General features: G+C 50.4%; 2 protein-coding genes across 2 annotated transcripts in view; both read right to left on the reverse strand.

Annotated features, from left to right (window-relative positions):
• Positions 1–545: 545 nt before the first annotated feature.
• EXOSC6 (exosome component 6) lies at positions 546–3,433 on the reverse strand. The gene has a single exon (XM_007507828.3). The coding sequence runs from the start codon at positions 1,653–1,655 to the stop codon at positions 732–734; it is 924 nt and encodes a 307-aa protein (XP_007507890.2). The 5' UTR covers positions 1,656–3,433; the 3' UTR covers positions 546–731.
• A 1,213-nt stretch (positions 3,434–4,646) lies between these two features.
• Positions 4,647–22,702, reverse strand: part of AARS1 (alanyl-tRNA synthetase 1) — a 31,228-nt gene continuing 13,172 nt past the window's right edge. Inside the window, exons 5-21 of the mRNA XM_001362470.4 lie at positions 19,485–19,676; positions 18,150–18,294; positions 16,147–16,292; positions 14,613–14,721; positions 14,373–14,523; positions 13,794–13,918; positions 13,504–13,648; positions 12,723–12,901; positions 12,297–12,410; positions 10,147–10,353; positions 9,637–9,821; positions 6,920–7,028; positions 6,272–6,385; positions 5,842–5,961; positions 5,629–5,715; positions 5,151–5,264; positions 4,647–5,055 (exon numbers count right to left, since the gene is read on the reverse strand). Coding sequence (XP_001362507.1) covers positions 4,870–5,055; positions 5,151–5,264; positions 5,629–5,715; positions 5,842–5,961; positions 6,272–6,385; positions 6,920–7,028; positions 9,637–9,821; positions 10,147–10,353; positions 12,297–12,410; positions 12,723–12,901; positions 13,504–13,648; positions 13,794–13,918; positions 14,373–14,523; positions 14,613–14,721; positions 16,147–16,292; positions 18,150–18,294; positions 19,485–19,676 — 2,428 coding nt within the window. The 3' untranslated portion in view covers positions 4,647–4,869. The remainder of the gene's footprint in view (positions 5,056–5,150; positions 5,265–5,628; positions 5,716–5,841; positions 5,962–6,271; positions 6,386–6,919; positions 7,029–9,636; positions 9,822–10,146; positions 10,354–12,296; positions 12,411–12,722; positions 12,902–13,503; positions 13,649–13,793; positions 13,919–14,372; positions 14,524–14,612; positions 14,722–16,146; positions 16,293–18,149; positions 18,295–19,484; positions 19,677–22,702) is intronic.

Below are 22,702 nucleotides of genomic sequence, written 5' to 3' on the forward strand. Positions count from 1 at the left end.
ATCCCAGCGCTGCTATGGGCCCCTTGGCAGAAGGGAGAACCTCCACAGCCCTAGAACCGGGAGAGAACACCCTGCTGAGGGGGGGGGGGGGAGGTTCCCCAGAAAGAGGCCAAATAAATTAGTCTTTGGTGAGTGACACCCTGGTGGAGCCCCCAGCCCCCAGCGGGCTGCTCCCATTCAAATGGCGCCAACCTTGGGCACCAAGAAAAGGGGCCCTCACGAGACCAAGCCCCAGAACCCCACAAGCCACTGCCTGCTGGCCCAGGACAGACTCCCTGTCCTGTGGTCAGAGAATAAAGGAAGCTGAACCCTCTGCTGACCTGCAGGGTTGTGAACCCAGCAGGCTGGCCGCACCCCTATTGGGGTGGTCCTTGGTTAAGCTCCTGCCCCCTCCCTCCTTCCCAGCTGCCCCAAGGAGGGCTATTTCTCCCTGATGTGGCACATAGTGATCCCTTCCATCCCTGAGACAGCCCGAACACGCACCCAAGTGGGCCCAGAAGGGGGGGGGGGGCAGGTCCCGCGGGCGCCCAGACATCCTCGGGCCGGAAGGTATCAAAGGGTCTTTTAATGAACATACAAAAAGAAATGGCTCAGTGAGGGATCCCAGGTGCAATCTCGTCCCTTCCCCGTGCTCAGTCTTTTCCCACGACCCCCAAGTCCCAGTCCGTGAGTGTGCCCAGTCCGGAGGCGGAGGAGGATGGTTGTGGTGGGTCTGGCTCCGGCTCCCGTGCTCAGACCCCAGAGTCCGCGTTGGTGGCCGCGGTGGCCAAAGTCTCAGGGTCCGTAGCTCCCGTGGCTCCCCGACCGCGACGGCGGGCTGCCTTGAGCAGGCACTGCTGCAGCACGGGGTAGAGCCGCTGACAGCCCTCGAGGCCCAAACGCACACCGTCGGCCCAGCTGTCGGCCGCGCTGGCCTCGCCGCTGCCCAGCAGACCAGCCACCTGGTTTAGCACCGGCATGAGCGCCACCGTGAGGCGGGCGGCGGCGCGCTCCTCCTCGCGGCGCGTGGGGTCCAGCAGCCAGGCGGCGGCTGGTTCGAGCCCGCGGCTTAGCGCGCAGCCCACCACTAAGTCGTACATCTCGATGCCCGCGTCCGCCAGCGCGAGCGAGGCGGCTGTAAGAGCCGCGGCCAGGGCCGAACCGCCGTCCTCCAGCAGCAGCGCTGACAGCTCCAGCTGTGCGCGCGGGTAGCGACCCAGGCGCACGGCCGGCTCGAGCGCTTCCTGCAGCGCCAGCGCCAGCTCGCGCTCCTCCGCGCCGCCCCCCGCCCCGCTGCCCGGGCCCCCAGCACCGCCGCCGCCCGCGCCCGCCGCCCCGGCAGGTCGCCGCCGCCGCGGGCCTGAGAAAGGCGCCCGGCGGAAGTCGCAGAGCAGGCGGCCACCCGCGCCGCCCGCCGCCGCCCCGCGCTCGCCCTCCACGGGCCGCGGCCCGGACACGGCGCACAGCACCTTGGTGCGGCCGGCCTCCAGGTAGGCTGAGCCCTTGGCCTGGCTCAGCAAACCCGCTCGCGCGTACACCGGCCGCAGCCGAGCCGGGTCCCGGGGCACCCCCGCCCGTTCTTCAGCTGCGTCATCGTCCTCGTCGGGCGCCGGCGCGTACAGTGAGGGTGGCTGCGACTCTTCAGGCCCGCGGATGCGCCGGTGATCCCCCGGCATGGCTGTGGCTGGCGGGACCGCCTCTGCTCCTGGACCGTTTCCGGCCTCGACCGGCGCGGGGGCGGAACTTCCGCCCAGGAGCGCGGCGGCGGCCGAGCTGCTGCCCCCTGCTGTGGGGAGGCGAGAGAATTGCCGCGGGCCCGGAGCGCGCAGGCGCTCTACGTCCTGAAGGCGGTGGACACCTCTTGGAGAGCAGGTTGGCAGCGGGGACTCTGGGGATGCACAACTCTGAGATCAGCACAAGGGCACTCCATGGGCATGAACCTATGACGCCAGCACCCCCAGACTGCTAGTTACCAGTGAGGGCTCAGGCTCTTCTTCGCCTCCATTCTCGACATGGCCCCACCACTTTACGCACGCCCTCTTCTGTCCTTATGCAGGGACACTCGGACCCAGAGGGCCCCCCGGCCTCCCAAGCAGCGGGGGGCACCGCACGGTTCTGGCTGCCAGGCCTCTCTTCCTTTAAGTTTCGTCCCAGGCTGATGCGTGCCCTCCCAAACACGCTGCCGCTCCCTTTCACCTGACCCCTATGGGGAGCTCTGCAATACTCCGGGGCACCGCAGAGGGCTCTCTGAGCGGTTGTGGCTTCATCCGGTATTTGCAAACCTTAAATGCGCTTCGAGGCTCGGCAGGACTAGCCGACCGTTCAGTGCGGTGAGAAGTCGGGGTGACTGACACGTGACCAGCCAGGATGGGCCAGCTCGGCGGCGCTCTGGGGACACGCTCAGCCCCGCCGCCTGGCCCTCACGCTGGACGTTTCAGCCAACTCCATCCCCTACAGTCGGGTCTCCCTCTGCCCCCGCGGGGTGGGCGGCCCTCGATTTTGGGGCTTAACAAATGTTTGCTGAAGGATGAGCAGAAGCTCCTGGAGGGCCGAGTCTGGACAGGCTTTTGGAGTTGTCTCCCGGGATTTGTGCCTTGCCCAGTGGGGGCTCGATGCCTGTTACTTCATTCATTCATCACCAGCTGCCCCGAGTACTTTCGGATGTCTTCTCTAGCCTCAGAAGCCTTGGGTTCAAATCTCACTTGAACTACATCATGGTGGGCAAGTCACTTAATTTCAAGTTTCACCCCCTTTTCCCTAAAAGGAAGGCCTCGCTGCAGCGTCTCCTGGGAAGAGGAATGGCGTGTACGGAAAGTGCTTTGCCAGTTTGAAGTCATTCTATCAACAGAGCTATCATCTCTGCAAACCACTTTACCGCATTCATTTTCTTAGACACTCGAGAACAACCCCACCTACAAGAACCGGAGGCTTTCGGAAGACGCTGGACGCCTGCTTCCTCTTTTGCCCGAAATCGGCGGGTTCTTGGAGGGCTTCCGCGAGTCCCGCTTCCAAACCCCTCCACGTCTGGGCCTCCTCTCTTCCTCCTCCCAGCCGAGCATGGCGTCCTTCCTCTCATCCCGTCACTCTTTCCCAGTCTACCTTGGAGTGCCATCAGGATCAGCATTTTTTTTTCTCTTCCTAAAAACCCAGATTTGACAAAGAGGAGAAAATAGTATTCCCGAGCGTGAAGGGAGAAGAAAGGAGAGGAACCATCTACAGGGCCCAAAGAATGGCAAAGAAAACAACCGTGGCCATGCGGGGTGGCTTCGGAGGCTTGGGGGAGGGGGGGAAGCCGGTGAGAGAAATGAAGGAAATCTGGCCCTATTCATGTTAGCTTGCACAGGGTAACATACATAAGCGCGTCAAGCCTTGGCATGTTGAGATGGCCATGTTTGGGGATGTTTAAGTTCAAACTCAAAAAGAATGAATGGAAAATAAAGGTGATCTGAAAACCATGAATAATAGAGAACCACCAGCTGCCCTGCAGCACTGACTAGACCTGTGATGGTGGACCCTTTAGAGATGGAGTGCTGACAGGCCCCACCCCCTCCTTTACCCCAGTAGGGGAGGGAGGAAACGCTCCAATTGGCTGCTGGGCAGAGGGGCAGAGGAAGTGAGGAATGTACTCGGTGAGCAGAGAGAAGGGCCCACGCTCTCCATTCCCCTTTAGCTCTACCCTATGAGCTGTGTGCCCCCATTGGCTGCTGGGCAGGGCAGAGGGGCAGGAGGGAGGGGGCAGCCCCACCAGAGTCCCCCTGCCTGTCTAGTAATAACTGGGGGGGGGGGAGGGGTACTCCATGTGCCATAGGCTCACCATCACTGGCCTAGATTGTCAGGAGCTCTTTTGGGCAATCCTGGAGCAAGCTTAGCCTCTAGACACTGGGCCTTGGAGCTAGTGGGAGGCACAGAGGGCCATGGAGCACAGGCAGTGGCAGTCAAGGGCCTCTACCAGGGTCTCCTCATGCCTCACTGGCTGTGTGGATGTGTCCACCTCTGGAGTCCCCCTGCAGCCTGTGTGTCTCCCATTAGTGCCAGCAGAGTGCAGTGTCTCCACCCTAAGTGATTGGCCCAGGGTCACCTGACAAGGCAGCACTTGAACCCAGGCCCCATTCCATCCAGAACCGTATCACCAGCCCTTGACCACCTGCCACCCATGCTTCGTCCTGCCTCTGCTTCCTGAACTCTTCCAGGCGCAGGCCTTGGCCCGGGTGCGGTGCCCCCCACAATTCCCTGTCACTCCTCACACTCTGCTGGGCACCCACCTGCTCCCCAAAGTCTTCCTCCACACACCAGTTAATGTAGCATCTATTGTGCCACCCCCCCCCCGAACCCCAGAAGCAGGGCGCGCCATGTTTGCTGTCACAGGTCTCGGCACCTCATTTCCACAAGCCACTCTGGGGGCTGAGGCAGGCCAGGGGAAGCCTGTGGGCTTCCTGCCCACATCCTGCCACCTCAATGGGCCTGCAGAGGCCTGGCACCCTCCCCCCAATTCATGGGTTTTGGTTCAAGCTGTGCATAACCCATTGGGGGAAGCTCCTAGGCGGAGCAGCCTTAGCCCAGCGCCCTTTACACAGCCCCCCCCACACCCACACCCCTCCCCCGTTCAGAGACAGTTGGGGAGGAGATTCCAAGAGGCCGCCTCAGACTAGGACCACGAGACACAGGGGTGCGCCGCACATGTACTTTAATCCGTCTAGTCCCATTGGAAAGGGCTCAGCAGAGGCTGGGCCGGGGGAGGGTAGCAGCAATGGAGCCCAGGCCCCTGGGGGCGGCGGCGGCTCTGCGCAGGGCCCGGGCCCAGGTGAGTTCATCCTGGGACAGCCCGGAGCTCCTGGGTTCTGCTACGGATCCTGTCGGGGAAGGGGAGGAGGGGCGAGGTGTCTGGAGGACTCAGTTCTTTAGATCTCCCAGTCGAAGGTGGGCGAAGGATGTGGCGAGGCTCAGGGCCTCCTGCAGGCAGCCCACATTCTTGCCCGTGGCCTGGGCCGACACGTCTTTGCCACCGCCTTTGCCGTCCATCAACCCCGACACCTGCTGCACCCACTCGCTGGCCTTCAGGCCCTTGTTGGCTGCATTCTGTGAGAAAAGAAAAGGGAGCCTCAGGGGGGCCGATGGGGCCTTGGCAGGGTGCCAGGCACCCACCCCAGGGGAGGAGAGACGGGCGCCCTCACCTGAGGGACCTGGCACAAGCAGATGATCTTGTTGGCCTCGCTGTCCACGGTGAAGAGCATGGCGGACGTCTCTGGGGAATGCGTCTTGAAAAGCTTCAGGGCTTCGTTCAGGGCCTGCAGGCAGACAGGGTGGGCTCAGCCGCGGGAAGCAGCCCTGCAGGGCACCGTGCTTGGCACCAATTAAACCCGAACCACAGATCTGGTACTAAGCACCACCCGGCGTCTGCGGCCCAGAACGCAGCCTGTCAGTCGGCGGCAGCCCCCGGGGGACCCGCCTCTGCTCAGGGAGCCCTCGGCCTGGGGGTGGCCAGGTCAGGACTCTGACCCTCAAGGGCTGCTTGGCAGCAGCAGGAAAGCGATAAGGGCTCCTTGAGGACATGCAAGCCCAAAGGAAGGGTCCCTGCAGACCCCCGGGGGCAGGAGTCACAGCCCAGTCTGGACATTCCCAACCACGATATGGGGCAGAAGGGAGAGATGCCTTGGCTGAAGCGCCGCTCTCCATCTCCATGATGACCAGCGGCTGGTTGGGATGGCTCTCAATGAGCTGCCTGGTTTTCTCAAGCACCTGAAACCCAGAGAGAGAGAGATGGTCCAGAAGAACCCGGCGAGCAGCAGTGGGGCTCACGGCATGTGAGGCCCACTCGGCTGAGGCCCTCCCATCAGGCCGCCTGCGTCCTGCGCTGGGACTCACCCTTTTCTGAACATCAGCTTTGTTGGCCCGGTCGAGGTCATCCATGACCTTCTTTAGCGCTTTGAGATTCTCTCTCAATTCATCCTTCTGCCACTGGGGAACCACTGTGGTGGCGAGCAGCTGAAACAAGAGCGCCGGGGATGAGCCGTGGCCGGCTTAGCAGGCCCGATCCCAGGTCATCCCCGACTCGCCACAAGGGCACAGCGAGCCTTCTGAGGCAGAGAAGCCCAGAAAGCACCCGCTTACCTGCCACGAGGGTCAGTTACATGGAGAAAGAAGCAAAGCAAGAAAAAACACTCAAGCAAGGCTGCCACATACAAACCGAGGAGCAGCCTACTCTGCAGAGGATCCCTTTATAGTCATTCACACCCCTCCAACAGCCGCAGCCGCAGCCGCAGCAGAGGAAGCAGGAAGGGCAGCTGATGCGTACCTCACCAAAGTCAGAAATCTCCCTCTGGATGTCCTTGTTCGGCGCTGTCTGGGCCTTCACTTTGGTTTCCAACTCAGACAAAGAGCTCTTCAAGCTGTCTGCTTTCCTGAGTGCCTGGAAGGGTGAGCCAGAGCTAGGAAATCCAATACAGCCTCCCAGGTTTTAGGTTTGACTCTGTGAAGAGCCACCGCCATTGCACACCACTGGCGAGGCTACCATCATGTACTACAAAGAAGCAGCCTTGGGAACAGAGGGTTGGCACCACCTGTTCCAGTAGGGGTCACCACAGGCACCTCTTTAGACCAGTGAGAAGACGGCGCCTCAGAGGGCAGAGGAGCCCGAGAGTTTAAAAGAAGGTCCTTTTGATCTGGGAAGGGCTTCATCTTTGAAGTTAATAGTAGCAGCTAATATTGTATGTTTTGAGATTTTCAAAGCTTTGCTTATCCAATTTGGTGCTCACAATAACCCGATGTCATTACCATTGTTATGCCCATTTTATGGATGGAAGGAGACATAAAGTTCAGGGACCTGCCCAGGGCCACATAGCCAGTGGGCATCTGAGTCAGAATTTGAACCCAGGACCTTCAAGGATTGTGGCCCAGCGTCCTGTGCCCTAGCCGCCTGGCCCCTCACTCCTGTCACGCTCACCTTCTGTGCCTCGACACCAGTGACGGCCACGACTCTTCGGATGCCCTTGGCAATGGCTTCTTCACTCACGATCACCAGAGCTCCTGCGTGACTTGAATTCTGCAGGTGCCTGAACCAGAGCCCCGAATGAACAAGACTTACACGATCTTGTCCCCGCTGCCCGTCCCACAGGAGGGCTTCACAAGCACTTGTGCTGGAGGAGCTGAATCACTCCTGATCTGCCCCACTGGCCCCAGGGATCCCAGCGTTCCAAGGCCCACCCACCCTGGGTGCCCCACCAGGCTCAGGACATGATGTTCCTCGAGGCCTGGTTTCATTGTAGAGTCCAGCCCCCCCTGTGCCTCAAGACCCCGTGGCGAGGTGCACAGCCCAGGAGGGCAAAGGTGGAAGAAAGGGTCGGGGACACCCAGGCATTCCCAGCACCACTTTCTATTAGTGTGAAGAACTAGAAACAAGGCGAGTGTCCACCAACTGGGAAACCAGTCAGCGGAGGAACACGAATGTAATAGAGTGCTACTCTGCCATGAGGAATGACGGCCACAGAGAATTCGGGGAGGCTAATGAGTGGAAAGAAGAATCAAGAAGAAATGGAGCCATTGCAACTAGAGCGACCACCTCTGCCCCAAAGAAGGCACGAGAAAACACACCTCTCTGACTTCTTCGGATAAGGCAGCTGATGTGCTGATTATGCCTTTTTCTCCCTCTTTGTTATCAGGATGAGGAGGGGGAAAATGTGGAAACTAAGGTGATTGAAAACCAAAGACTCAATAAAAGGTTACACTAGCTAAGCAGCACTAAAATGGGAGCCACAGAAGAGCTGAAGAGGAGAGGGGCCTGGCTGTGAATTCGAGCTCTGGTGCCCTCTGTGCTGAAAGCGAGCTGTCCCTGGGGAGGCCCACGTCCACCTTTGTCCTCTGTAAAATAACAGGGTTATTTCCAGGTTCTATGGACAGGCAAGTCCCTCAAGGAGAGGAACGGGTGGGCAGTTCTGAACATGAACCTTCAAGTCTGTGTCTTCCAGCTTGTTTATGCTCACTTCCACTATTTAAAACAAGTAGATTCTCTGGACACTGAGAGGGTTATTATTCTGTGGACGGTGGTGATGGCGCTACTTTCCTGCCTAATCGTGGAATATGGAAGGTGAAAGGGAGCTGAGGAATGACTTGGTCTCACTTCATTACTTCACAGACCCAGTTCAATCCCAGATCTTCAAATCTAAGCCCTATGTTCTTACACAAAGCTGAACTCCTCCAAGCTAAGAAGGAACTGAAAAGCTGCTAAAAAAGCCACCATTTAGATTCTTACCGTGGGCAATGCACTGTCCTAGCTCTTGAAAAGACACAAACACAGGCTTGAGAAGATGCGAATGCTGCACTGAATGTACTTACCCAAATTCTGCTAACAATATCGTGGATACTGAAGTTTATCACCCAGGAGAAAAGAGTACTGAAGATAATTATTCTGAAGGCCCTCTTGGGAGGGAGATGCTGGCAGTGTAAAATCCTTGCCTGCTGGGGCCAGGTTTCTCAGGCCCTCTAAAGGGCCAAGGACAGAGGCTACAATTAGCAAGAGGGCTTGGAACCATCCACTGAATTCAGAGGCAGGTAGCAAACTTAAATCCCAGGTGGGGGAGTTGTGCTTTGGCCCCAAGGCCTCACTGAGGCTCAATACCGATGGATGGAAGAAAGAACCCTCAGAGAAATGTCAAGTAAAACAACTCTGAGGTATCCCTTCCTACCCATTAAATTATCAAAGACAAGAAAATTCAGTGAAAATGGGATAATAAGCACACAATCCATTACTGACCAGGCTGGAAACTGGTTTAAGAAAACAATTTAGAAGTGTGCCAGAAAGCTTTCTAAATTAAATTGATTTCATACCTTTGGACGGGGAACCTCAACTGTGGGATTACAAGTGCAAAATGATAGCAAAAAAGAGACTACGTACAGAAACAGTCATAGCAATATTACCCATGATAACAGAAATGGGAAAAAGTGGATCCTCAATGACTGGGAAAAGATGAACTTTGGCCTATGAGCACAGTGGCTCTTAGTGGCTGGTAAAACTATTATTCTCTAAATAATATGAACCCACCTGACGAATACTTGTAACACAAACAAACTGCGAGGAGTCCTTTGGCATTGAAGTATACTGGGACTGTGCTGAGCTCCAGTAAGGAATGTGCTCTGGAGGGGGCTTGCTGGCTGCAGGCATTTTGCCTCCCTCTACCTACTTCCTCCCTCCCCAGATTCTCAGGGGTGTCTCTGGCACAGCTTTTGCCAACAGACCATCACTTCCCCTAAAACGGAAATAGCCGTGCCCCTGAGCCAAGGGCAGTCCAACAAAAACTCAAGTCCTCTCCCTGGTGAGCTCGTGTCTCCCGTCGGGGCTCAGGCTCTAGAGAGCCCCCCTCCCCCCGCAGGCACAGCTTAGCTGAAGGTCAGGGAAGAGGACTTGTGCGTTCTACGTCCGTCAGGTGCCGTCAATGGCCACGGGGCCTTCTGACATCTAAATATACCCAGAGCCACATGGCTGGCATCGGCCTATCAAGTGACCAGGAAACTGCTACAAAGCAGCGCTGGGTCTGTTTTTGCAGCCACAAAAAGCGAAGGGGGTCGAGTGGAGCTAGGCAGCTGGGCAGGAGGACTGTGAGCTCCTTGCGACAGCTGTCCTCCCTGTTTAACCTAGTCCAGCACTCATACCCCCAGGGCACTCACGTTCCCCCACAGAACTCCACTGAAGTGAGGGAGCCCGCAGGGCCCGAGGGATCATCGAGCAGCTTGGCCACAGGAATCCCAATGGAGACCACACGCACCGGGTCAGGATAGGTTTCATCAAAAACCGCCCGCAGCCCTTGGATGGCTTTGGCTGCCGCCAGGGGACAATCCTGGGCATACACGGGCTGCAGTGGGAAGAAGCAGACAGAGGGGGCGTGAGACAACCAAAGGCCTTCAGTAAGGAGAGGGGGAAGACAGGGCTACGCTAGGCTTCCAAACCACCGCTGGCTGGATGCGCCTCTTAATTAAGCAGAGGCCATCTATGCTGCCCAAAGCGATGGTAGGTGGTCCTCAGGGCAAAGAAATCTTTGGGCGGGGAGGAGTTCCATATGCCAGGAAATCCAGGGGCCTCATCAGCTCCTGAGGCTCAAGAAATGGCAAGGGAAAGACTGGTGGAGGCGGAAGAGGTCAGAATGAGAAAGGCTGGAGGGCAAGAACCAACGAGCACACCTTGGCTGCCGCGATCATCCCATTAGCGATCGTTTCTGTTTCCCTGAGCTGCTGGGTGGACATGGCTCCCTTGGCAGTGAAATCAAAGCGCAGTCGGTCTGGTGCGACCAGGGAGCCCCTCTGGTCTGCCTCCCCCAGCACAGAGCGCAAGGCAAAATTCAGGATGTGGGTAGCAGTGTGGTTGCTCATGACAGGTCTTCGTCGGGGCTGTGGGAGGAAAGAAACCGTAGGGATTAAGGTACAGTGGTGACTCAGGGTAGGGACCCCAAGTTCCTAGGAAGTTATCAAAATAAAAAGGCTATAAAATAAAAAGGTGCTATCCCCACCCCAAAAAACAAGAAAAAAGTCATTAATAAAATCTGAAATAACAGTGAAGATTACTTAAGAATTGAGATTTAGTAAACCTCCATATGATTTTATTAATGATCATTTTTAGTAATGTCTACAGTAATGGACTTCAATTAATTGACACTTATAAAGAATCCAATAATTCACTGGTAGGACAGCGGACAGAGGACTAGACTTGGAACCTCAGACACTTCCTAGCTGTGGGACCCTGGGCAAGTCACTTAATTTTTGCCTGCATCAGTTTCAGCATCTATAAACAGGGATAATGATAGCACCTGCCTCTTGGGGTTGCTTTGAGGCTCAAGCAAGATAATAACTGTAAAGCACTTAGTCCAGTCCTGGCACAAAGGAGGAGCTTCATCAACAATGGCTTCCCTCCTTCCAAGCCTGCCAAGCATGGTGGAACAAGAAGAAAAGGCATTTCATTGTCTACAGGGAGCTTCCATTCTAATGGGCAAACCACACAACTGCAACTCTCCAAGGCCAACAGAGCAGACAGAAGGGAGCCCTAGAAGGGGCGGCGCTGATGCTCTTTCCCTCCCGTGATTAGTATATACTTTAACTTACACCATTTCTGCAATTTAAGATGAAAAAGGCTGTTTCATGACCTAAATAATGAACATGTCTAAAGTCAAGATGAAATACAAATTTACTTTAAGCATCTGATATCGAAACAGTTTAACCTTCTCCAACAATAGGCTCCGAGAAATATGGAACTTCTCAATTACCTGAGCATCTGCTCTCTTTCCTACATACTCAGTAATTTCAAGTATTAGCCCCAATTTGGCAAGGACACAGCTGATTCCAAGGGGAAGAGAGGGGGACAGGGAGCATCAGGCTGGGAAACTCAAGGCTCTACTAGAGCTGAGGGAGGGGAATGATAGGGAAGAAAGGCCATGATCAGGATGTAAAAAGCCTTGAATGCCAAGCAGAGGAGTCTCTCTGATCCCGGAGGCGATGAGGAGTCACTGAAATATAGGGAGTGGCAGGTAGGAGAGCTCTGTGTGATGGGTCTGAATGATGTGTGGAGAGGACTAGACCCAAGGCAGGGAGCCCATTCAGAAGGCTAAGGTCACACTGACGCCTCCATAGTACAAACACTTTGGAAAATCATTTGAAATTATACAATTAAAACGCCTAAAATATCCATATACACCCTGAGGCTCAGAGATTCCATTGCCAGAAAGGCATAAATCCCAAAGATGTTGCTTTTGATAAGAAAGGCCTCACATACAGACAGATATTTCTGGCAGTAATTGTTGTGGCATCCAAGAAATGGAGAAAAAATAGATGCTCACTGAATGGGGGATGCCTAGACAAACTGTGATACCCCAATGGAACTGCTTTAAAAGGTGACAAACGAGGAATACAAAAAACTGGGAAGGACTTAACTACCGATGAAACCTGAAGGAAGAAGAATCAGAAAACTACAACACAAATGGAAAGACCCACAATTAATAACATAAAAATTCTGAACTTGATATCGCAAAAAGTTAATGACTAAACATGTGTCCAAAGAAAATGGATGACTCGCGTTCCCTAGAGGCATGACTGGGCTGGTCAGTGTAGTGCATGGGCAGCCCTGGACATCTAAGGGCACCACTGACCTGTCCTGCTCATTGACTCTTAGTAGAGTTGAGGGAATATAATGACTGCCTGGTTTCCTGCCTTGGCTGGCTGTCCTGACCCTTTTTGGGTCCTCTTTTCTTCGTAAGAGATGGTTCTCGGGGAGGGGGATGAGAGATGACACCAAAACTGACATCAATAAAACTTTATTGTAAAAGCCAACAGGGGTCACTCACCTCATCAATGTACAGGCGGACTCGATCCCCCACTCTCAGGCTCCCGTAGACTGTTCCTATGTGAAGCACATATCCTCCTCGAACCTGAGCATCCTTGACTGTGAACTCAGTTTTCTAAAAGGGTGGAGTTTTTAAAAAAGCAACCCAATCACGGACCAGTTATCAATCAATTAGCACCCTTAATCAATCAGCATAAGTGGAAAAGGGAATATGTGAGAGCAACTAGGCCTGGATTATTTCCTCCCCAATGTTTCTGAAGACTGGGGAAACCAAAAGAGGAATGGTTTGAGTTTGTGTCTAGGAATTCTGCTTCTGCAGTCCAGCCCCAGCCCAATCAGGGCCCTCATGCCCCAGATAGCAGAAGAAACAGCCTGGGGCCAGTCCTTGGGAGACCCCGTCAGGTTGACAGGAAGAAGTCACACTTACATCCTCACTACTGTCATCCTCCTTCACCAGGTAGCCTTCGTCATAGATCTGCCCTCCTTGTTCAGCATAGAAGCACGTCTTATCTAGCACCACGCCACACTCCTGGCCTGTGGACACTTCATCCACAAACATCTTCTCCCTGCGCAGAGCCTTCACGGTGGCCACCGGGTTCTCAAACTCTGTGGACAAGAAGGGAACGTCAGTAACGTGGCTGTCAAATGTTGGGCTGCTCTCCCTGAAGGGCACGTAGCTGTGGCCTCCCTCGTCATCCCACCAATACCATGGCTTACTGGGCTGCGTAGCCATGCCCACCACTCTGCAGGAGCAGAAAGGGCACAGGGAGGCAGGCCTCTTAGGGGCTAATCCTAGCTGGGCCAGAAGCTAGCCAGGCAATGGCAGCCCAGTCACCTCCCCTTTCTAGGTTGGTTTTGTCATCTGAAAATGATATGGGTTGGCTCCAGGTTTTCCCAGATTTCTTCCAACCAGAGAACTCTAGAATTGGGAGCTTGCTAGAATCTGAGCCTGAGGCGCAGAACTGTTTTTTAAAACTCCAAGTGTCCAAAGGCACATTCTCACTATAGTCCCTATTACTCTCATGAGTTAGGCCCACTGTCCTAATCTAGTAGCCAAAGGTCTATTTAAGGACAAAATCAGAGCATCCATGTTGGTCCTATGGGGCCATATGAGCAACAAAGAAATGGGGTCCAGGGAGTCAGAGACTCCAGAAAAAAGCAAATGAAGAGGTCAGTGGGATAGAAGGAACATAGACACTGAAACGTACCGTAAGTGCCACTCGAGTCAGACTGATAATTATACTTGAGTGAATCATCTGTGACCTGCAGGCCCTTGATTCGAAGCTCTTCAATGGCATAAATGTCCAGCATGATGTGGTCTTCCCCGCCAGCTCCCTTGCCCTGGGACTTTAGCTGGCAATGACAGTAAGAAAGCTGTGTCATCCCCACAACTTTACCAGCTAAAGCTCCCTATTAGGAAGCCTGGAAAGAGCAGTTTGGCCTTACAAAGGGGGGAGGGAGGAGGCTGCCTCCTTGGCATCATCCAAACTCTCTCTACCTGGGCCAGCTTCCTCTCCTCCTCGAAGCCATCCATATCCACGACTAGACCCTTCTCCTCAGCAATCAGTCCAGTGAGATCCACTGGAAAACCATAGGTGTCATAGAGTAGCCAGGCTGTGTCACCTGTGAGGAACATGGGCACAAACAGAAGGCGGAGTTCTGTCAGAAGAATTGATGAGCTGGCTCCTTTCTTATCCAGAGGGAGGAAGTGATGAAGGAAGGAAAAGACTGCAATGTCTGTGACAGTGATCACCATCAGAGCTATTGAATTTCCCAGAATTTTTTTCTTCTGAGAAAGAACATTCCACATTACACAGTGAGTAGTTTAAACAAGCTGAGACTAAGCTCTTAGTAGTCATGGAAGCCAGTCATTACTGATTTGAAAGTAAGGCTTAGGGGCAGCTATGGAGCACCATGGATAGGTCTGGAAGTCCTGGGTTCCAACCTGGCCTCAGACTCTTCCTAGCTATGTGACCCAGGGCAAGTCATTTAACCCTCACTGCCTAGCCCTTGCTGCTCTTCTGTCTTAGAATTGATAAGAAGACTTGGCCACGAAAGGAAGAAAACTGGTCCTCACCTGGGATTGTTTTACAGTCTCCCAGACTTTGTATCTTCCTGTCCAGGATGCGCCGCCCTCTGCTCAGGGTCTTCAGAAACTGTACCTCTTCTTCATTAATGATGTCCTTCACCATTTCTGGGTCCTTCTTTAGCTCAGGAAAGGCATCACCCTATTGTAGGGGAAACAAGGAGATGGGTCACTAGCCAGCGTGGAACCCTCTCCCCACTCAGGGCTCTTGCTTTAACAGGACAGACGTACCAACGACTGGACGACCACATCCACAAGTGTAGCAAAGAAACCCCTTTTGGCGTTGAGCTTCTCATGGGAGTATCGAACTGCCCGCCGGAGAATGCGCCTCAGCACATACCTACGAGGAGATCAGACTTGGTCAAGTCCTAAGAGATGCTCCAAGCCAAATCAGTCACAATTCCAGTAAACCTTCTGTTCCCTACCCTTCGGGAAGACTTCTGTTCATCCACCCTGTGCTATTTTCCCAAGTCCTCGCCACTGCCTCCAGCACTGAACATATGGCCACATTTGTAAATAAACATGAGAACAGGTTCAAGGCAGGCTGTGCGCCAAGTATGCTCTCTGACCACTGAAGGCAAAGCAGAAATGCAGACAATACTATGCATGTATTACGCCAGCACTTCCTGGTCCCGTAAGGAAACTTTCCAAACTCTCAAGTCATAATCCAAAGGCCATTTCCTCTGGTTTCCAAGCACTAAGTAACCCACATGGAAGATTTTCCATTATATATTCTTTGTGCTGATCATTCTCAGAATTACCTCTCCTGCCTTCTCCTCTCTCCTACCTTCCAGAGCTGCAGGGTTCTGCTTGTCCCAAGTCTCCCTCCTTCGGTACATTCTCCTCTCAGCAGACAAGCTGTTCTTAAATTATGGGCCTGACCACAGCATTCCCTGACTAGTAAACTGCAGGGACTCCCGATCACCTCAAGGATCACACAGGAAATAGTTGGCTTCAAGGTCCTTCACCACCTGGTTCTTTCTTCCCTTGCCAGAGTTTTGCACCTTCCTCTTCTCCTTATATGCAGTGACACTGGCTTTCCTGCCACCCCCCTCCTCTGTCTCTTAGCTTCCTTCAGGCCCTGGCCAGAACTCACCCTCTATGAGAAGCCTTTTCTGGCCCCCTTAATGCTAGTCCCTTATCTCTCATTTATCCTGTCTATACCTTGTTTGCTCTGAGTCCTTGGCATGCTGTCTCCTCCATTAGCCTGTGACTTCCATGTCTGTCTGTCTTTATATCCCTGTGTTTGGCAGTGTGAGGCACATAGCAGATTTTTTTAAAACCCTCACCTTCCACCTTAGAATCAATACTTCATATTGGTTCCAAGACAGAAGAGCAGAAAGTGCTAGGCAATGGGGGTTAAGTGACTTGCCCAGGGTCACACAACTAATAAGTATCTGAGGTCAGATTTGAACCCAGGACCTCCCGTCTCTAACTCTGGTTCTCAATCCACTGAGCTGTCCACAGCAGACTTTTTTTTAGATTAATTAATGACCCATTGGTCTTAACTGCATCAAAGTAATTGACTTTTAAATTTCCTAACTTTTTTTTTATTCTCTACAGCTTTTCTCATCAGAAATGCTTTCTCCAAATATTCTGAGTTGGTCAAAAACATCCTAACACCTTATACTCAATGGCTACAGACAATGAATATAGGGGGACACTGTTTGGGACTTACTCAGTCCTTGATGAGGGACAGAATTCCTTCTCCCTTGGATAATGAAGCATGAGTGAGTATCTGTTCAGGCCTCCCATCTGTACTTACCCCCGGCCTGTATTATCTGGTCTGCCCCCATCGGCCAGGGCCACTGTGATGGTACGTGCATGGTCAGCCAGCACACGGTAAGCCATGTCTATCCCATCCACATCATCAGCACCAACACACCCTGTGTACTGCCGAGCACCAGTGCCCTGGGAAGCAAAAATATAGGATTGGCCAAAAGAATGGTGGAGTTTAATCTAGAGGAAAGAAAATTTGGGAGGAATAATAGTTTCTTTTGAGTATTTGCAAGGCCATGATGTGGTATACAGCCAGTATCAAACAGTTTATCATCTCTATTAGGAAGGAGAGGAGGGAGAGAATTTAGAACTCAAAATCTAAAAAAAAAATTGTTTCTTTACATGTAATTGGAAAAAAATGTTAAAGAAGAAAAGTCTGTGACCTGGAAGGAGAATTAGGTTGTCTCAATTGGCAGCAGAGAACAGAACTTAGACAAGTGCAATGCCGGAGGCCACCATACCCCAACCGGTTGACAAGGTCACAGTCCGAAGGAGGGTCAGTAAAGACCCCAAAATGAGGGCCGCCCACTGATTTCCCTGTGACTTCTCTCCCCAAATTTTCCAATGGGGTTGTTATGATTATTATTCTCTCCCCAATACAGGAGAAATAATATGAGAGCAAATGTTTATACAATCAATAAACATATATCCTACTTTTAAGCCCCTTAGGTTATTACCCCCCAAAAGATTGCAGTTTCAGAATTAAAGCCCAAAGATTACTGTCCATGACCCCTCCTTTCTCAAGCACAAGACACGCACCAAGGCCCTACAATAAACACTGGCAAAAAGCTTGAGTACTATAATGAATCTTTTCCTACAGGTACCACACTCCAATGAATTTGTTGGATCAGAAGCCAAGCAGCATTGCTAGGCACTTTAAAGTAACACAAGAAAAACAGAACGTGTAAATCGAGGAAAACCCCAAAATGGGTCTGCCTAAAGTCCTCGCACCTAGATACAAATATATTTTGCTTTTCATCTCCCAAGCAATTGTGATGGATCGTGAAAGCCAACCAAAAGCACAATGATCCTCTCGGCTGGTCAAGGGATACTAACCTACAAATGGCTTTATTCACATTAATCATATCTATCACAGAGTGCTGTAGAAACCTAGTAAATGATCACAGAATTCTTTGTTGTAGTAACATCACAAGAGTGTTGTTTAGGCGATTTGATAACATCCACTCAAACTGTAGAATGTCACATACGAAGAGAACTGATTGAGTGTATGTGTCTGAAAACCTATATAATAAGCAAACCATGATACTATGGCAAAGCGCTGTGTGTGATGCCTGCATACGTGGGTTGAGTGCACAGTGCATCTCACCTCCTTATTCCGACCGTGATGTCACATGTGGGCAGAGGGACCTTGGATCCTCAGAGGGGCCGCTGGGCGGACCCCATAGTGCAAGGATGATACAGAGACGAGGTGAGGTTTAATATTAGAAAAAACTTCCCAGGCATGAGAGCTGCCCCGCAGTGGGATGGTCTGTTTCAGAGGGGACGGGCTCACTGTCATCAGGGGTCTTCAAGCAGTCAGGATACACTTTGTCCTTTGTGTTACAGTATGGATTCCTGCTGGGTGATAGCTATGAAGGACCTTTCCTGCACTAGACCTGGAATTCTGGGATGGGAGACATTTCACACACTGACATGCTGACTCAGGCCCCAAGTCAGTGGCAAGCTAAGTGTCAAAGGAACATTTAGAGAAGGGCCCCAAGCTCTTCCCAGGCTCAGTGGTCCTGGCCACTCAGAAACTGGACGAAGGAGAGGCTGAAGAGTAGAATGTGAAACACCTAGTGACAGGCTCCTTAGGAGCAGAGCTTGTGGCCATCTCTCATCTCTTAGTAGAGTGGTTTGCACACAGTAGGAGCTTAATAAATAGTTGTTCAATGAATCTTTGACCACATTTTTAGGTATTCGGCCTGAAGAAAAGGGAACAAACCATTATTTTGGCTGAGCCAATACCTATGGAAACTAGTCTCATACCTTCTGAATGGCTTCAAAGTAAGGGACAAAGAGGTCCGTGTCATAGTTGGACATCTTGTTCTGTAACACAGACACCAGACGCTCCAGGCCCATCCCTGTATCAATGCTCTTCTTGGGAAGAGGTTTCAGGCTGCCATCAGCTTCCCTGCATGATTCAGAGAAAGTCAAAGATGAGACCTTTGAAACAAATACAGTACGGGATTGTTCCCAAACTCTGACCATTTGTTTTCCCCTGGTAGGAATAGTTGAGATAAACTGAAATTGTTCTAAGAAGTTAGTTTAAAAATGGCAAACTTAAGCCAAAATGAGACTTCTGGGGAATGATATGAACTTTTCTAGATCTAAAACAGAATTTGGTTAAGATGGCAGGTAGTCATCGTGGTGCAAATATTACAATTTTAAAAACAGACCTGACTTTTTCCTTTTTGCCAGAAGAAAAATATAATAAAAAGAAAAGTCTTTCCCTCAATGGGACAGTCCCATTTCTCTAGTGCTTTTTCCCATTTTAGTGTCAACATCTAAAAAAGGAAAGTTTCAGAGGGCAGCTCGATAGCTCAGTGGATTGAGAGCCAGCCCTAGAGATGGGAGGACCTAGGTTCAAATCTGGCCTCAGATACTTCCTAGCTGTGTGATCCTGTTCTGGGCAAGTCACTTGACCCCCATTGCCTGGCCCATATCATTCTTCTGCCTCGGAACCAATACACATTCTAAGATGGAAGCTAAGGGTTTAAAAAAATAAAATAACACTCTAATGCAAATACCAACAACATGGAAATGGGTTCAAATCAAGAACACATGTGATACCCAGTGGAATCAAGCGTCAGCTATGGGAGAGGTGGGGGGGAGGGAAGAAAAGAAAATGATCTTTGTTTCCAATGAATAATGTTTGGAAATGACCAAATAAGATAATGTTAAAAAAAAAGAAAAAGGAAAGTTTTAGCTCGTAAAAGCTCCTAAGACAGTAGAATTAGAGAGATATCCTGGAAAACACTTTTTTATTTCATTTTTTTATTCTCTTTCTTTGTGAGGTCTGAAAGAAAGATCCCACATTTAGCAAAATTGTCTAGCGGATATTTAATTTCCTTACAAGAAGGCACTCCTAGGGAGAAAGCTTTCTCATCAGCCATTGCCACTCTTAGCGAGATGCTTAGGGCAGTAAGAGGTAAAGTGATTTTGTCCAGGGTCATCCAGGCTGTATGTCAGAGGCAGGACTTGAGCCTAGGTCTCCCTACCTGAGGGACTCCATCTCTTTCTAGGCCAGGCAGTGGTTGTCTCATAGTAAATATTTAGATTTTCTGACATACTCCCATGAAGGAAGTGAGGCTAGTACCTCACCTGTTGAATTGGATAAACACCAGATTCCAGATCTCCAGCACATTCGGGTCATCCTGATTGACAAGGTGTGCAGCATCCCGATCACCAATCCGGTCATAGTGAATCTCACTGCAGGGTCCACATGGGCCAGTGTCACCCATTTCCCAGAAATTATCCTTCATGTTTCCAGGAAGAATCTTGCTATCATCTAGCCTGCACAAAGAGATCCTTGATCAAAGAAATATACTCACCCAAACCTGAATAATGCAGTTCTGGGCAAGGCCTAATAAGAAGGGAATTCACATTACACTGAGGAAATCAGTGATGTTAGGTACAAACAATCCAACAATGCTGGAAAGGCTGCGGAAAATGCCAACCTTCTGATTATGTCACTGTTGGGGCAGTGACCCAGAGCATGCTTAAAAAAAAAAAGCATTATACAATAAGAGCCACTGAACTGTTTCTCTCTTTTGAACACAACTACCAGGGCTATGCCACAGCGATGTCTGTCCCTAACAGGAAAAAAGATCTCTGTTAAAAAGAATTCTTAGAAGCATCATTAAAATTAATAAATATTTTTTCCACAAGACACAGAGCAGAATTGCAACCATACGAAGATTTAAAATGAAAGCATTCCTGCCCCCAAGGAGCCTACATTGTGAATCTTAAAAATTCTCAGACCCTACTTCAGAACACTTGGTTAAGACCATTCCCCATTTAAACAATGAAGGCACTTGATCAGGAATGTGGGAACTCTACTTCACCCATACTTAAGCATGCCTTAGGGGAAGATAAAGTTGTAAACTCTTTGCTGAATAATGAAAAGTACTTAACCCATACTTATAATAAGGCAAAAAACCCTTAAGCTGTGTCCATTTTCAGATCTAATACAAAGGGGTGCTAAGTACCTATAAAGTTCAGGCAACCTGTAAACTTACAAAGGGCAAAGAGGTGAGAACTTACTCAGAGATTTTAGTCTACTCAGGTGTGAATTACTCAAAAGTTTAGTCTACTCAGGTGTGAATTCAGAATGGTCTATCCTTTGGAAACTGTCTACTGTGATTGGTAGATGTAAGAACTTAGGGAAGGTGACATAGGAGAAAATTCGCTTTAAAAAAGGAATCAGAAAGGGCTCCAGGATTCATTCAGCTGAGAAGCAGCTCGAGATTCAGCTGGGAAAAGCTGAATTGGAGAAGGCAGTTGGCCAAAGCTGCCTTGAAGGGCTTGGTGGCTGAACTTGTTTGAGCTAGCTGAAGCTGAACTGGTGTCTCTCTGAACACTAAAATCTTGCTTTGGACAGATCTTGCGGTGAGTTGATAAAAGACTGACTGATTTCTCTCTTAAGGCTGGCCTAAGCTGGCCTAGCCCTTTTCTCATTATTTCCTCTTATTCTCTCTCTCCCTTTCTTTAATTCCTTCATTTGTATTAATTAAAATCTCCATAAAACCCAGCTGACTTGGGTATATTTTGTATTTGGGAATTTTTCCCTGGCGACCACTATATTTTTTATTTGAAACCTTATTTTCACAGTCACAGTTTATGGCAAACACTACTTTAACTGCCACAACATTCTGGGTAGAAGATACAACATGGCCACAGAAACCCACAAGACAAACTGAGAAAGGCACAAAAGTGGGGCAGAAAAAGATTCCCAAAAGAGATAACCCTAGAGCTGAGCCTTCATAGAAATCAGGGACTAAAAGAAGCCAAATGTGAGGTCAAAGCAGTCTGTACCCAGGTATGGACCCTGGAGGAGGGATGTCCAGCTCAATCAATGCCAGGGATATATAAAGCACATTAAGAGAGTAAAGGATGGTAGAAGAGGAATTTGTACTTTAATGTGGAGAAAACAGGGCCTCGCTCAATATTTCTGAGCAGGAATATTATTAATCTGGCAGCCGTGTACCCAAACATGGCTCCAAGGCAAACAAGGAAATGCACTTCTTGCCTCAAGATAGAGAAGTGGGAGTCTAGGGTATGTAGGCTATTAGATGCCCATTTTCCTTTGTCACATGGGAAGGCTCTAGGGGGCTGGTGTTGAAGATATGAGGAAGTGACTGCAGTGTTAGAGGGAATGGCATCTGTAATTTTCTTAAAAGTTTAGTGACTGCAGAGACTGATACACTGTGGTACAATCTAATGTAATGGACTTCTCCATTAGTGGCAATGCAGTGATCCAGGACAACGCAGAGGGATCTACGAGAAAGAACAATACCCACATTCAGAAGGAAAACTGTGGGGGTAAAAACACCAAAGAAAAACAATTGCTTGAATACATGGGCTGAGGGGATATGGTTGGGGATGGAGACTCTAAATGATCATCCTAGTGCAAACACCAACAATATGGAAATAGGTTCTGATCAAGGACACAAGTAATACCCAATGAAATTATGTGTCGGCTATGGGAAGGGAGGGTGGAGGGGAGGGAGGGAAATAATGTGATTATTGTAACCAAGGAATGATGTTCTAAATTGACTAAAAAAAAAAAGTTTAGTGACTGGGGGCGGATTGAGAGCCAGGCCTAGACACAGGAGGTCTTAGGTTCAAATCTGGCCTCAGACACTTTCCAGCTGCGTGACCCTGGGCAAGTCACTTAACCCCCATTGCCTAGCCTTTACCACTCTTCTGCCTTGGAGCCAATACATAGTATTGATTCCAAGACAGAAGGTAAGGGTTTAAAAACAATTAAAATTAAAATTAAAAAAAAGTTTAGTGACTGTGTGGCAAACAGCTATCTCCTCTGTGAAGCTGGAAGCACAGGGAACAATGAAGAGGCTACCTATGGCAATAACAGTCTAATGAGCTGCTGATGAGGATGTCAACTAGCGTGATAAATATGAATGGAGAAGCTAAAAAAGCAGGATCAGGGATCACAGTATAATTGCCCTTAAGAAGCATCAACTATGAAGAACAACAGAAATGTGTGGAAGATATGTGAACTGATGAAGAGAGCATGAGGACAATCACAATATACATATGCTACAACTATGTAAACAAAAACAAGATTTTTTAAAAATACCCAAAGAAAAAAGTCCCGAAGGCAATATAGAACCTTGTTACCATCCTGCTGTATTTAATACACATAAAAAATAACCAAATAACAAGGTTATAATCGACTTTCATTTATTAAATATAAATGTGTATATTAAAAATAAATTTGTGAAATGACCACTCCCTGGCAACTACTAAATCTAAGTTTCCTCATAAATGAGCTAGGCTAACTTGGCAGAACATAATTC

Source organism: Monodelphis domestica, chromosome 1 (genome assembly GCF_027887165.1).
Source record: "Monodelphis domestica isolate mMonDom1 chromosome 1, mMonDom1.pri, whole genome shotgun sequence".
Lineage (NCBI taxonomy): Eukaryota > Metazoa > Chordata > Mammalia > Didelphimorphia > Didelphidae > Monodelphis > Monodelphis domestica.

What these genes read in the sequence shown, in the direction of transcription:
- EXOSC6 (XM_007507828.3), bottom strand. Translation starts at nt 1,655, where the DNA reads ATGCCGGGGGATCACCGGCGCATCCGCGGGCCTGAAGAGTCGCAGCCA.